Below are 12,845 nucleotides of genomic sequence, written 5' to 3' on the forward strand. Positions count from 1 at the left end.
CCCAAAACTGAACACAGCACTCGAGGTGGGGCCTCACCAGTGCCGAGGACAGGGGGATGATCACTGCCCTTGTCCTGCTCACCAAGCTGTACCTGGCCAGGGTATCAGTTCTCAGGCATCTGAGCCAGCCTTCCCCTGTCCACCACACACACGTATGCAGCACTGCATTATGCCCTCTGCTCGGCAGCAGAGCAGCAAGGAAGCTGCCCCGGTGCCCATCACCTGGCCTGGATGGGCCTTCAGGAGCGCTGTGCCTCCCCCTCGCACCATCCCGCCTCCAGCCGCCTCCCCGCGCCGGGCGGCCCTCCGCGCTGCCTCGCGCCAGGGACAGCGGGTGCCGGGAGCGCTGTGAGGTGCCATTGCCCGCCCTCAGCAAACCTCCTCTGCAGCCGCCGCCGCGGGGACCTGCTGGCACGCAGCCAGCCTGGGCTCCTGGGACAGCGCGTCTTGTGGGGACCGTTGGCACGGCATCTCCACAGGCAGGAGAGACATGTTTTATTTCTCACTTTTCTGCTATTGTGTCACATGATCTGGGTAAATGCAGTGCAGTTTTCACTGGAATGATAAAACCAGTAATCATATTTTCCTTTTTTTGTAAAAGTCTTGAGATTTATGAAAGAAAACCTTATAATGATTATAAGGTTTACAAGGCTGTAAAAATGTAACCCCCTCTCCTCTGAGCCCCTGAACTCACCAGGATGGACGCTGTGGCTTGATTTCCTCATGTTTCTTTATCCTCACCAGGCTTACCCCCACGGAGGTGCTGATAGCAACGCTGCCGCTCAGCCTGGGCTGGCTGGGGGAGAGTCGGGTACCGTGGAGGAGGTGACAGCACCCCCACCGTGCTGGGGGACTCGCCATGGCCGTGACTTAGCTGCTCCATGCACGTTACGACTTCAGAAGGGCTTGGCTTCAGCCTGCCGTCACCTAGGCGCTGGGATGTCCAGTACAATCTGAACTGGAAGTCTGTCAGTTTAGGTAAAAACTGCGAGATAGCCTGAAACAGGCCCGTGATAGCCCCTTGGCCCCGGGAGCCCCCCTCTGCTGTCTGGGTTTGGTGCTGCAGCTCCCGCTCCCTCCAGGGAACCCCCGGGGCTGTTGTCAGCGCCCGGAGGGGCTGTGCCGGCCCCGCACCTCTGGGGCAGCCCCGCTGTCCCGCTCCCTCGGCTGATGTGGCACTGCCTGCAGGCAGGAGAGGAGGGAAAAGGCGTTCCGCAAAGCTGAAGGAGAAGCGAGAGGAGGTGAGGCGAAGCAAGGAGCATGCAGGTGAGGTGAAGAGCGGCGAGGTGAGGCGTGCTGAGGCGAGGCACAGGAGCACTGAGGTGAGGTGCCATAAGCTGAGGAGAGGCGCCATGAGCAGAGGCGAGGCCCAGAGCAGCGCGGTCAGACACGTGGTGGGAAGCTGTGAGGCAAGGCACAGAGCAGCGAGGTGAAGAGTGTTATAAGTTAGTCTCACAAAGTGAGGCGAGGAGACAGAGCCAATTAAATTTGAAGGATTTATTAGCAAGCGGCAGCAAGCAAAACAGCGCTGGGCGGCCCGGGAGTCTCACTCTGCCGACGGCGCGCACCTGGGTTACAAAAGTCTTTGGTTTTATACTCTTCTACTTCTGGTGTAGGCGTTTCTCTTAGTGGTGTACTCTGCGTCTGCGCGGTTTGTTGCTAGGGGGTCGTCCTCTTTCTTCCTTTGCTTTTTGGTGGTCGCAGGGATGAAGGCTCCATGTCTTCCTGAGCCTCCCAAGTCTTATCACAATTTATGATGTTAGCAGGACTTGACTGAGCCTCCCCCTTTCCTTTCCTCCCAAGCCTTTTCACAATTTATGATGTTAGCATAACTCGACCTTGCAGCCTGGCCTTGCTTGCTTAGCAGATGTTGGCTATCTTGCCCCATCCTGCCAAGCAGCTGCCTTTCATGAAACACTGTAACAATGAGAGTTTTTAGGTTTGGTGAACAAACAATACTGAGCTTGTCACAATTTCCCCCCTTTTACTTTTTACCATTTTGTTCATCAAACCGTTTAAGCTCTTGTCGACTTAAAATAAAGGTCTCTTCTGTTTCTGGTATCTCTATGGGTTTGTTCTCGGCTTTTGTCACAAGCATTAAATGGGCTGCTTCTAATCTACTTTTTACGATTGCAACTATTTTGTTGAATATACAGGGCCCGAAAGTCAAAACGAGAATTATTAACACTAGCAGACCAGACTGAGCTTGTCACAAAGAGTGGTGAGGAGAGGCCTGGTGAGACACAGGGAGAAAGAAGAGGTGTGTTGAGATGGCGTGAGGCGAGGTGCAGCACAATGAGGCATGGAGGAGAGGCGCAGCGCCACGAGGTGAGGCACGGTGACAGGAGGAGAGATCTGGAACTGACACAATAGGTTTTGGCACCCCTCACGGCCTGAAGAACAGGACTTTTCTTCCATCTAGACCAAGCCAACTCTGACAGAGACAGGACCGGGACAGACTCCATAGCCCAAGAAATGCTTTGTTCACTTCTGCACAGCAAATGCACTTTAGTACAACCGCTTTATGAAGTAAGACCCTTAAACTTTCATGATGAGAGCGAGATAAAATTACTTGCTTTAAAAGAAGTAAATACCATGCATATTATTTATATTCTAGTACAATCTACTTTATGAAAATATATCAAAAATAAGTCACCGGTTTCTATACCATATTTTTATTCACTCTTTGCAAACATTTGTATGGGTGAAGATCCATTCATATGGACACTCAGGAAAGACCACTGGAAACTACAGCACGGGAGGATAATTCAGTCAGTCAGCAAAGTCAACACCACTGCTTTGCTCATCATGAAAGCAACTTTCAGGTGAATTCTTGAAGCATTCATATCGTAGGCTCTGTGAAGCAGTTGCAGAATAATTGAAACTGGGGGGGAAGGCAAAAATTAATAATTGCCGAGCCTGTTTGCAGACCATTTGCAAACAGAAAAGAAAGAACAAACTGCACTGACTACTATGTTAGCCCAGTTCTAATTAACATCTATACAAGTAGCACTAAAATGTCAAGAGCGATGTTTTTCAGTGAGTAAAGTCTTCAGATGTAATGTTTACAGACTACTGAGCTGTACAAATTTCTTTGATTAATTTTTTAGAAGTTTTATTGCAGTTTTATGTTTGGAATGTGCAGCTGTCATGTCCAATCTTACAAGAGAAACACGTGAAAAATTCTTTTCCCTTTTCTGGTTTTAAATGTCCTTCACAGGGAGGCTTTACAGGATTAAGTTTTCTGAAATGATCTTTATTTCAAATTAATTAGGACATGTTCATATCTATCATTTACTTCGAGAGGCTGTAAGCTGCTCCTATACTTTTCAATGTCATTCTGGTGACATTCAGGTATGTCACAGAAAATGAAAAGGGTGTGAAAAAAAAAAAGCATTTTTATGAAAATAAAGTACAAGGAATTCTGTAGCCCATATAAGGAAATGGGCGTTTACAACAGCTTCTCTGCGGCAGTGGATTAAAAGAAGTGTACAGAAGAATAGTACTGCTATTTTTGTCCTCACAATACTACACTGGCATTTGCACAGGGATTAATTTTCCACGTGTGCAGAGAGGATAAAATGAAGCTGTTGCATCAGAGATTTAGGAATGGGAAGAGGCTGGAACCGCTGAGCTCCAGTACAGACAAGCTCCCTGTCCAAGTCAAGAACATTTTTACACAGATCCAAATGATTGTTGGAGCTTTCTTTCGTCAGGTCCCCAAATCCTTCTGGCACAGATATCTTTCAGCTGCTCATTTTTATTTCAGCTGCTTTCCCTTGTGTTCTTTTTTAAGTGCCCAATTTCTCAGATTTCAATTTCCTGCCTAAAAGGTTACTGAAGTAATCCTCCTCTCTCAGATTTCATAGTGTAATATATACAGTATGGCTAAATCTCTGTTCATTATAGCATGCTCTCAAAGCATTGAGCGAAATCATTATGATGATGTTCATTATGAGCCCTATTATTGCACTACACAGCAAAACTAATTAAATAAAGAAAGCTGACATGAATAAAATCATTAAACACTCATCTTGGCTTTATTTGAGGTTGTACCAGCCTGAGTTGCGTTTCAGGACAGACAGAGCCAGGCAACGATCTAGAGGCCTGTACAAAAACTGCATCCATCTAGGAAACTCAATAAGCCTTAATCAAAATCAAACTCCAAATTTCCATAGATGCCTCTTGTTCTTAGACGGTCCTATCTGACTGTCATTTCAGTGTTGCATCCTTTATTACTCAGCCTGGAGGAAAATCATGGGCCAGGATGCCATGATGGTCTTTTTTTCAGAATCTGATACTAGAAACCAGCAACCCCATAATTACTATTACCTTGCTGTTAAATTTTACTGTGTGGTCTTGCACAAGTCTCTCAGTTTCCTTGGGACAAGTTTATCCCAGCTGGTTGCATAAGAAAATTGTTGTCATCTACCTTAACAGCAGACTGTGAAAGATAAGCTAAAGTTTGTAAAAAGCAATACGAATAAAATACATACACATATTGTGTATATCAAACTTAGATTATTATTGTCAGGAAGTCTCCAGTCTGAAGTCTTTTTGATTTTTATAAGATTTGATCACACTATAACATAGCCCCTGTTTTAAGGACTAGAATTTGTTATAGCTAAAAAACATGCACGCTTCATAAATAGCTGCAATACATACAGCAACGAGTTCTCTCATGCCTAAATAGAGACGTTATTTTTCAAATGTGTCATCAAGGTGACATACAAATACTTGCTTCTCTGTCATCTCCTTTCTCTCTCTCCAATATCATTGTGTTAACTCAAAAATGACATTACACCCACTACAGACTAACTGTTCTGGTCACTTCTGTGCTCTGCAGCGCAGCGCTTGCCTCGCCGGCAGATCCCAGCTCAGCCAGTGCCCGGCAGAACGCCACAGGCTGCCCGGCAAGGACCAGCGAAGGCTTGGCAGTGTGCGCAGGTTACAACACTCGCTCTCAGGATACACCACAGCTCTGCAGCTCGTGCTCTTCCTCACTTCACGGATTCCTATCCCTGGCGGACTCTAGAAACCTTTACTCCCTCAACATGCTTTCCGGGGGCAAAATCCTGGTCCCTGCTTAAATCAAAAGCAAAACTCCTAGTGACTTCAATCAAATAGGGTGTTCATTCCAGGTTTTAAGATTTTATTCTGAAGCTGATGCAGTAGAATCAACAAAACTAGCTACTTTCTGTAGCCACGTTTCAGCATTTAAAATTCACAAAAAAAGCCTGCAGAAAAATATGCCTCATATCTACCAAATCCTTTCAACAAAATTCATCTAAGTGCAATGGATGTGTATTTTAATTTTTAAATTCCACTAGCCCTTGACAGATGGATGCCTGGATTGCCAATACAATTATCAGTCTTCATGTGCTAACATTCTCTATGGCATGGTCCGTTTTCTTTGAATATTTCCATAAACTTTCTAATCTCATACTTCCCAATGATAATTTTATTGATAGTAAGAAAGACCACAAAGGATTACGGACGCATTAGAAATTCAATGGGCAAACATGCGCTTCCCGTGGCTCAGTGGAAGCTAGTGGAAGCTTATATGTAAAAGTGTTTATTCCTAAGCGTGAATATGCACACACGTAACCCTGTATGATACGAAAATATATGAGAAAATAATTAATAGAGCTCTGTATTAAATATATTTTTTACTGTTTCTAATAAAATACTACATTAAACTTGATTGTAGTTTTAAAATGAAGAATATTACAAATCCAGATATTTCAATACCTGTGGAATAAATTCATTAAGCCTGATGACATTACCTATGGCTAATATTGACCAAAATCCACTTTCTAAAATTTAAGACAAAATTATTTAGTGTAAAAGGAAGGCGTGGAGTGGCATAAAGACTTAAAGCAGTCTAATGTTTCTTACTGAGTAAATCAAATCTATGCTTGTTCCATTACAAAAGATTTATTTTTTTTATTAAGTTCTTTGCCTCAAGATCTAAATGTTTTATTTCCTAACAGGGAAATTAATTGACATGCTGCTAAAAACTGTTAGACCAGACTGGACATTACACACTTCACAGGTTTGCAAAAAAAAAAAAGGTATCTTAGGCCTTTATTCAAAGGTTAAGAAAATATTTCTAGCTCCTCACTGAAGTGTTTAGCCACAAGCTATTCAACTCAGTCACATACTTCAAGAGCTATAAACGAAGCAGCGTCTGACCACACATTTGGCGTGTTTAAATGCAGACACCATTTGTTTAAGCAATAGCTGCACTGGGCCATGCTCTACAAACTGCGTAGAAGAGAATATCATGAGCAGGAACAATTTTGTGTTTTGAGGTGTGCCGACATCCAGCTCCTTTGCACACTGCCGAAAGCACAGCCACGCTCTCTGGGGCCACGGGCAAAGAATACTCTCAGCAAGTCTTTACAGAAGTTTTCCTCATTTAGATCCTTGACAGCAGGACCACGCACAGCAAAAGTTGTTACTGCCCCCGGTGAGAAAGACACCGCTGAGCTTTCCAGCAGTCATCTGTGAATGGTGTAGTCTGGGGTTCTTATGAGTGTTTACCGTTTGCAAGTGCCAGGCTGTTCTGGGGACCCCACAGAGCACCCGCCAGGCTGACACCACTTACCACAAGAGCGTGAGCCCGGGTTTACCGTCAGCCCTGTAGGCTGCTGAGGTTAAGGGATTACCAGTGGAGATCACTGCCCTGTCAAACCGACAGTCACTCTCTAACACAGGATGTCAGAAAGACAGAATTTTCTCACCCGTCCTGGTTGCAGCTGAGCCAGCATGTCGGAGCAGCCCAGGGCAGGGCAGGCAGGACAGCAGCACGCCACGAAAGAAAATCTGAGAGAGAAATACTCCAAGAAATACCTCTGACCTTTCCTTGCACAGCTGGCGGACTGACAGAGCCTGAGGCAGCCTGCTGACCCAGGTGCCAGGCATGGTAGTTTAAGTCTACAACCAGGATTCCACTCCTCTGCCTTTTTTTTTTTTTTTTCTTCATTTTTTCTTGGAAGGACGCAGGTTCCAAGACCATAGCAACTGCTATTTGATCACGTCTACCCCAATGCTTTCCAAAAGCTCTTCAGACAGTATGTTTTTCCTCATTCTTTTTTCCTATTACTTATGTGTCAGAAGCAAATTCATTTTCTATTTATATCCAGACTCCTTTCAGTAATGAAATCAATATGTGGTACTTAGGGAATTAAGAATAAATGCAATTGTAACAGTTAAAGTGAATAATCATGTTAAAAGAATGCAACTTCATTTCACTGTTACTAAACATCCAGGAAGCTTGTCTAGCAGTAGAGCAATCATCAGGGAAGTCTTTTCAGAACAAAGTTTGGTCTCCAACTGCAAAAAGATGCAAAGTCCATGTCAAACATTTGTTTTTCCCAGAACATTCCGTATACTCTAACCATAGATGACTAGGAGGCAAATAGGATAGCAAACAGGATGACACACAAACCACGATTTCATGCTGCACTTTCTATAACTCTTTACTTTGTGACTTTATGCATTTGTCTTGGACCTTAATATCTGTGAATCTACTGCTGTTTCCATTGCTAAACTGATATTTTATAATGACTTTTAAAACCTCTGTTTGCTCAGAAATTCTCCTTATTCCTTTGAAGTCAACCTCAAAAATTCCCAATCTCCATGTCTAGCTCCTTTGTATTTCTTGTTCGGAAGGGATCCTCAGGGAAAAGACTATGTCATAGAATCATGTCTCTTGGAATGAGGAAGAAACTTGGTGAAGGTTAAACCACCTAGGGTAATATTCATGAGATACCACACTACTACCTTGGAGGTGGCGTAAGAAAGATGCCATTAGGGAATTCATTCACTAGGGAGATAAACACTCCCTAGTTAATGAAACATTAAATAAAACATGAAAACTCATAGATAAATGCAAGAGAAAAAGGTATGTTTGCAGTCAAATTACATTGATATAATACACAGCGGATTCTTAAAAATAGCATGAAATGGAAAAGTTAAAAATGCAGTCATTATAGAAGCAAAATTAAAAATAAATGATTGAGGTATCTGAATATAAACTTAGAGTGAACAAGCTTTTCCCCCACCTTGTAGCACTAAAGTATATACCGATTGTTGATGTCATGAGCTGCTGAAGACAGAGGATCACAGCACCGGACAGGCTTGCTTGCTCTCCCTGCACAGCGCCTTTGTGCTGCCACAGCCTGAGACGGGCAGGCCAGGCGAGCACCGGCATCACCTACTGTGACACTTCCTGTATTGTTAAAAAAGGGGGGCGAGGAAGAAGGAACAGAGAAAAGTACATTTAAAGTTGTACACATAAAATAGGCACTTCCCTTTTTGATCAGGCCAGAACAGATAGTATAAAAAGCATACTTTTCTATTTGGAGCCGGATCTTTGGCACCTAAACTAGAAACAAAAGGACATTTTTATTAGGGAAGGGTGGAGAAGGGGACGAGAAAATAGATACTGTGCATTTCTCTGAAGATGTGCATCGTGGTACTGCTCGCTATAGTTAACCTCCCTGCTGTTATTTACTCCACTGGTCTCCATCAGGATTAAGCATCGCTCCAAGGGCTCTGACAGTTCAGGTTAGAGAAATACAAAATGCAGGTTTTCATGTGGCACACATCAGAAATCTGTGGATAACAAAAAGCTGGTTGCTGGCAATCGAACTACCAGCTTCCAAACGACTAACGGTAAAAAAAAATAAAAATTAGTAGGTTTTGACCCCAATATTCATAGTCACAAGGGAAAGAATGATCTCTCAAGCAAATCTTATTCCTCTGATGAAAACCAAGAAAGTATAAAAGATTTACAAAATAAAAAAATAGAGAAAGAAAAAGATTAATGTTTACGACAGGATGTCTTGATTTAAAAAGTACTTTTAATAAATATATCTCTACCTATTCAGAACACTACTGTAAAAGGCTGCATGAAAAGACAGGACCAGAAGTTATTGCTATATCATTCCATGTTGCTGAACTAATGTTCTACTTTGAAAAACTTTTAAAGCAGTTTTCAGTCAAATTTCTCATTAATTTGTTCTGTATCATATTCTTACTGACAAAGACTACGAAACATAACAACATGTACCGCAAGAAAAGTCACTAATTAGCGTTTTCTGAGATCTGAAATATTTCATTCTTTCATCAAAAGAATAGTTTATCTGCATTTGCTGCATTATTAATGTGATGCTACAACAACATTGTTAATGCAATTTCATTATTTCTACTTCAATGATATCAGAGAAAAGATCTGTGTACTTTTTTTCTTATGATTTTTACAAGACGGGAAGTAATCGGTCATCCACAAAAGAAAACAGGAAATTTCTTCAAGGACTGTTCATTCTATAAATCAGACTTCTCTTCTCGTCTTTGTAGACGGATTTCATCATAAATTTGCTTCCTAAACTTCAACATGTCTTCTATATCTTTGTAAGTGAGCATTTCTTCAACAGACAAGAGCTTAAAGTCATTCAGTTTAAAAGCTGACGTATGCTGCACAGAATTTAACATTTTTAATGACATTCTAACTGATTCACTTAAAGTGGAACAAACAGGAAAAATCCTAGCAGTCCACAACCCCAAACGTGTGTTCTCCCCGGAGAAGAGCTGGTCTGAAACCTTTACACCCCAGAGGCCCAAGCATGCCAGTAAGCTGACTCCAAAAAACTGGAGTGAATGTATATCTGACAACAATTTCACACTCTTCTTCAAGTCATCTTCTACACTAAACACCATACTAACGTACTTTACTTGATCGTTCATTTTTATACTTAATGAACTCAGAAAACAGTTTGAAGGAACATCTGCTTTCAAACTTATGTGCGATCCACTAATAATGCTGTTCTTCCCTACTGAGACTTCAGGCCCAATTCTAGAGTACTCAATGATGGACCCAGGCCCTATAAAACAGCCGGGCTCGAGTATGCTTTGAATGATGCTTGCCGATCGATCCAAGGGCCCAGCTTTCTCAGACAAGGTGCTAAAAGCCACAGGCAGCAAGTCAAGCTCAAATTTCAGTTTGCTGTCAGATGTAAAATGAAACAAATACTCTTGTGTAGTTCCAATGTGGTAGAACTTGGAGTTATTCAAGACTATAACATTAAGTGCGGTTCCTTTCAGAAGAGAGTATAGCTTCTGCCGTACTTCTACTAACTGTGATTCCTCCTGTGTAACGTTACTTGTATTTTTTGTGTAATCTTGAGTGGCTCCAGGTCCCAGGGCCTGGAGGAAGTCACCATATGCATCGATTTCACAGCAAAGAGTGCCCATCTGCTTGTAAAACGTCAGTAATTGTTTTGCAACGCTATGATCCATGTAAAATATACTGTCTGTATACACACACTCTGCGTCCATTTCTGAGTCACTGTGGTCTCCAGAGGAACTTAGCTGAGAAGAATTCCCTCTTAGGCACACTGCGCCACACTGGCGCATCGTCTCAACATCAGGCTTGTGCAGGAAATGATGGCAAGACGTGTATTCAAGTCCTCCTTTTCCGGAAAAACCGGATGGATCTAGAACAAACACACCATGAGTGGTCCCAACTGTCAAATCCGAAGGGTGAGCTAACGCGGTAAATCCAGGCTTATCGAATGTGACAGTTTCTGTAAGTCCAGTGCTGTAAAGTTCTATGTCGTCCGAACACGTGATGAGAATTCCTGGCTTCATGTGACTGGGGAAATCAATGTACATGGCGAGCTTCAGTTCCAGCATCTGGTAAACGGGATCGCCAAAAGGCAAAGCTGTGAAAATCTTTCCCAGTGCACTTGCGTTTGGTAAACGTTGACTGTAACCACCTTGAAGAAAAAGACATTTTTAATTATACAGAGACACTGTAAATAAGTAACCAAAACCTAAACCTATACAGCTATTTTACATCTACACAGAGGTATAAAAAAACCCCAGCTTGGTCATATACCAACTACTCCTCAAAAAATGACAGATGAAAAAAAATCGTCAATCCTTCTTCTTCAAGCATTTCTCAAAGCATATGTGACTTTACGTCCAAAATTTAGCATGCCTTAAACAGCTTAGATTAAAATTGTGTTTGATTTTGTTATCTTTAGTTTGCTTCAGAGCTGGAATAGGGACCACTTGTCTATGACTAAAGGGAAGAAAGCAAACGATGCCTGCTTTTCGCTTAAAAAACCAAAATGCCCTGCCTGGAATTTTAAGTCAGAGATGAGTCAACTAAGCAGCGGTTTGGTCTGGTGACTTCTTATTGCCTGGCTTCTTTCTCCTCCACAGAACCGATGCCCCTTTTGGCAGTGTTCTGACCAACGGCACAAGACGGCAGGTATTCAGCCTGCCTGTAGTCGGAGGGCCATCTCCTTAAATGGGTATTTCAAGGCAGAAGCTTAATTCAGATTCAGAACTGTATTTCACAACTCTGACTCCTTCTCTGCCATCGTATTATTTTTAGGAAAAAAAAAAAAAAGGAGGGGCATACAATTTTAGAGTGTGGAATGTAAAGCAGCATTACCAGAGTGAATTAGCAGCACAATAAAAGAAGTCCATTTATCACCATACAGATCTTCCAGGCATCGAAGAACGTGAAGTGTTGATCCGCCATTTCCTAAAAAACCAATATTTTAGTGTCTGCTGAAAAGGGCACCAATAATATCCGCACTGACAGGTGAAGCGCACTGGGATCTGGTGCTGAGGTGAGCGATCGGGAAGCATGTTTTAAACACTGCCTTCTGCTGCAGAAAATAAGTTGTCATTTATTTTTTAAAAGTCCTTATGACTGCCCAGGTGATGTTTTAAACAAACTGATTGTCAACGGGCGCACAATACCTATCTAATTTCCTAAACCAGTTCTGACAGAACAGTCTGTCTGCTGTTGATAAAATCACATGAAGATGATGGACGGTCCCTGTGGAAGCCTGATGCGCTCAGAGCAGAGGGCATCTTGAGCAGACAGCTCGGGGGAAAACACCCTGTTTTCCCCTCCCAGATGTTCTCCCAATGGCCCCGGCCTCAGAAGGATTTCACCATTTCAAGAGGCCGTACCTTAACCAAAAAACTGAGCTCCAGTAGGTAACAAGTCACAGAAAAGTTCAATAACGCCTCGAAGCAAGTGTTCAAAAGTGCTGTGGACATTTACAACGTGGTAATGAGGAAAAACATTCAGGGTATGAGGAAATAGTTTGTGATACTCTTATGTGCTCCTACAGCTTAAAATTCCTAAATTTCTGAAAATTAATCTCTGCCTATTATTCTGTACTGCAGGCAGACTGCTGAGAATGGGTACCTTCGTCATCAGTCAGCTGGAATTAAGAATTACAGGAAGGTATTATGGACAGTCAGACGATTTTCTTCTAGGTTTTTTCTGTGCGTTGGTAATATATTAAAACACATTCAAATTGTTTAAACCATCAGGTTAAGGTTAGTAGTACGAATTTACAAAACCCACAAGTTAGCGATATGCTGTATTCCACAGGATACCCTCAGAGGAGCCGTGTAGTACCGCCAACAGGCGCTCAGTCAGAGGCACCACGGTGGAGTCCCAGATGTTACACGGGATGCGTAATGGCCAAAATTAACTTCTACTAAGTCCCAAAAGCAGCCGACCCATGATGCGAGCCGCTGCACAACTGAATCAAAACCACACGCTATTTAACACCAATCTACGATTGTGGTGTAATTAACGCTTCAGACTTCAGCAGCATTTTGGGGTCCTTTCACTGCAGAGGACAGCTGCCACCGCACACAAGCACAGAGCCCGTTTCTCCCCGATGGGGAATAACTACGCGAGTGCGTTGTACGAGTATAACCGCATTAAACGAAGGGAAGGTGGATCAGGGCCGTGCCTGCGCGGCGGTGCCCGTGGCGGCGCAGGGGGGCAGGCGGCGGCC

At 43.0% G+C, this 12,845-nt stretch overlaps 1 protein-coding gene across 1 annotated transcript; it reads right to left on the reverse strand.

Moving 5' to 3' along the window:
- Positions 1-9,333: 9,333 nt before the first annotated feature.
- FPGT (fucose-1-phosphate guanylyltransferase) lies at positions 9,334-11,711 on the reverse strand. The gene is given in 5 exon segments (XM_009883957.1): positions 9,334-10,784; positions 11,471-11,569; positions 11,572-11,616; positions 11,619-11,654; positions 11,657-11,711. Coding segments are annotated over 5 exon segments (1,686 nt in total).
- Between the last annotated feature and the right edge of the window lie 1,134 nt (positions 11,712-12,845).

Source organism: Charadrius vociferus, unplaced genomic scaffold (genome assembly GCF_000708025.1).
Source record: "Charadrius vociferus isolate BGI_N301 unplaced genomic scaffold, ASM70802v2 scaffold423, whole genome shotgun sequence".
Taxonomy (NCBI): Eukaryota; Metazoa; Chordata; class Aves; order Charadriiformes; family Charadriidae; genus Charadrius; species Charadrius vociferus.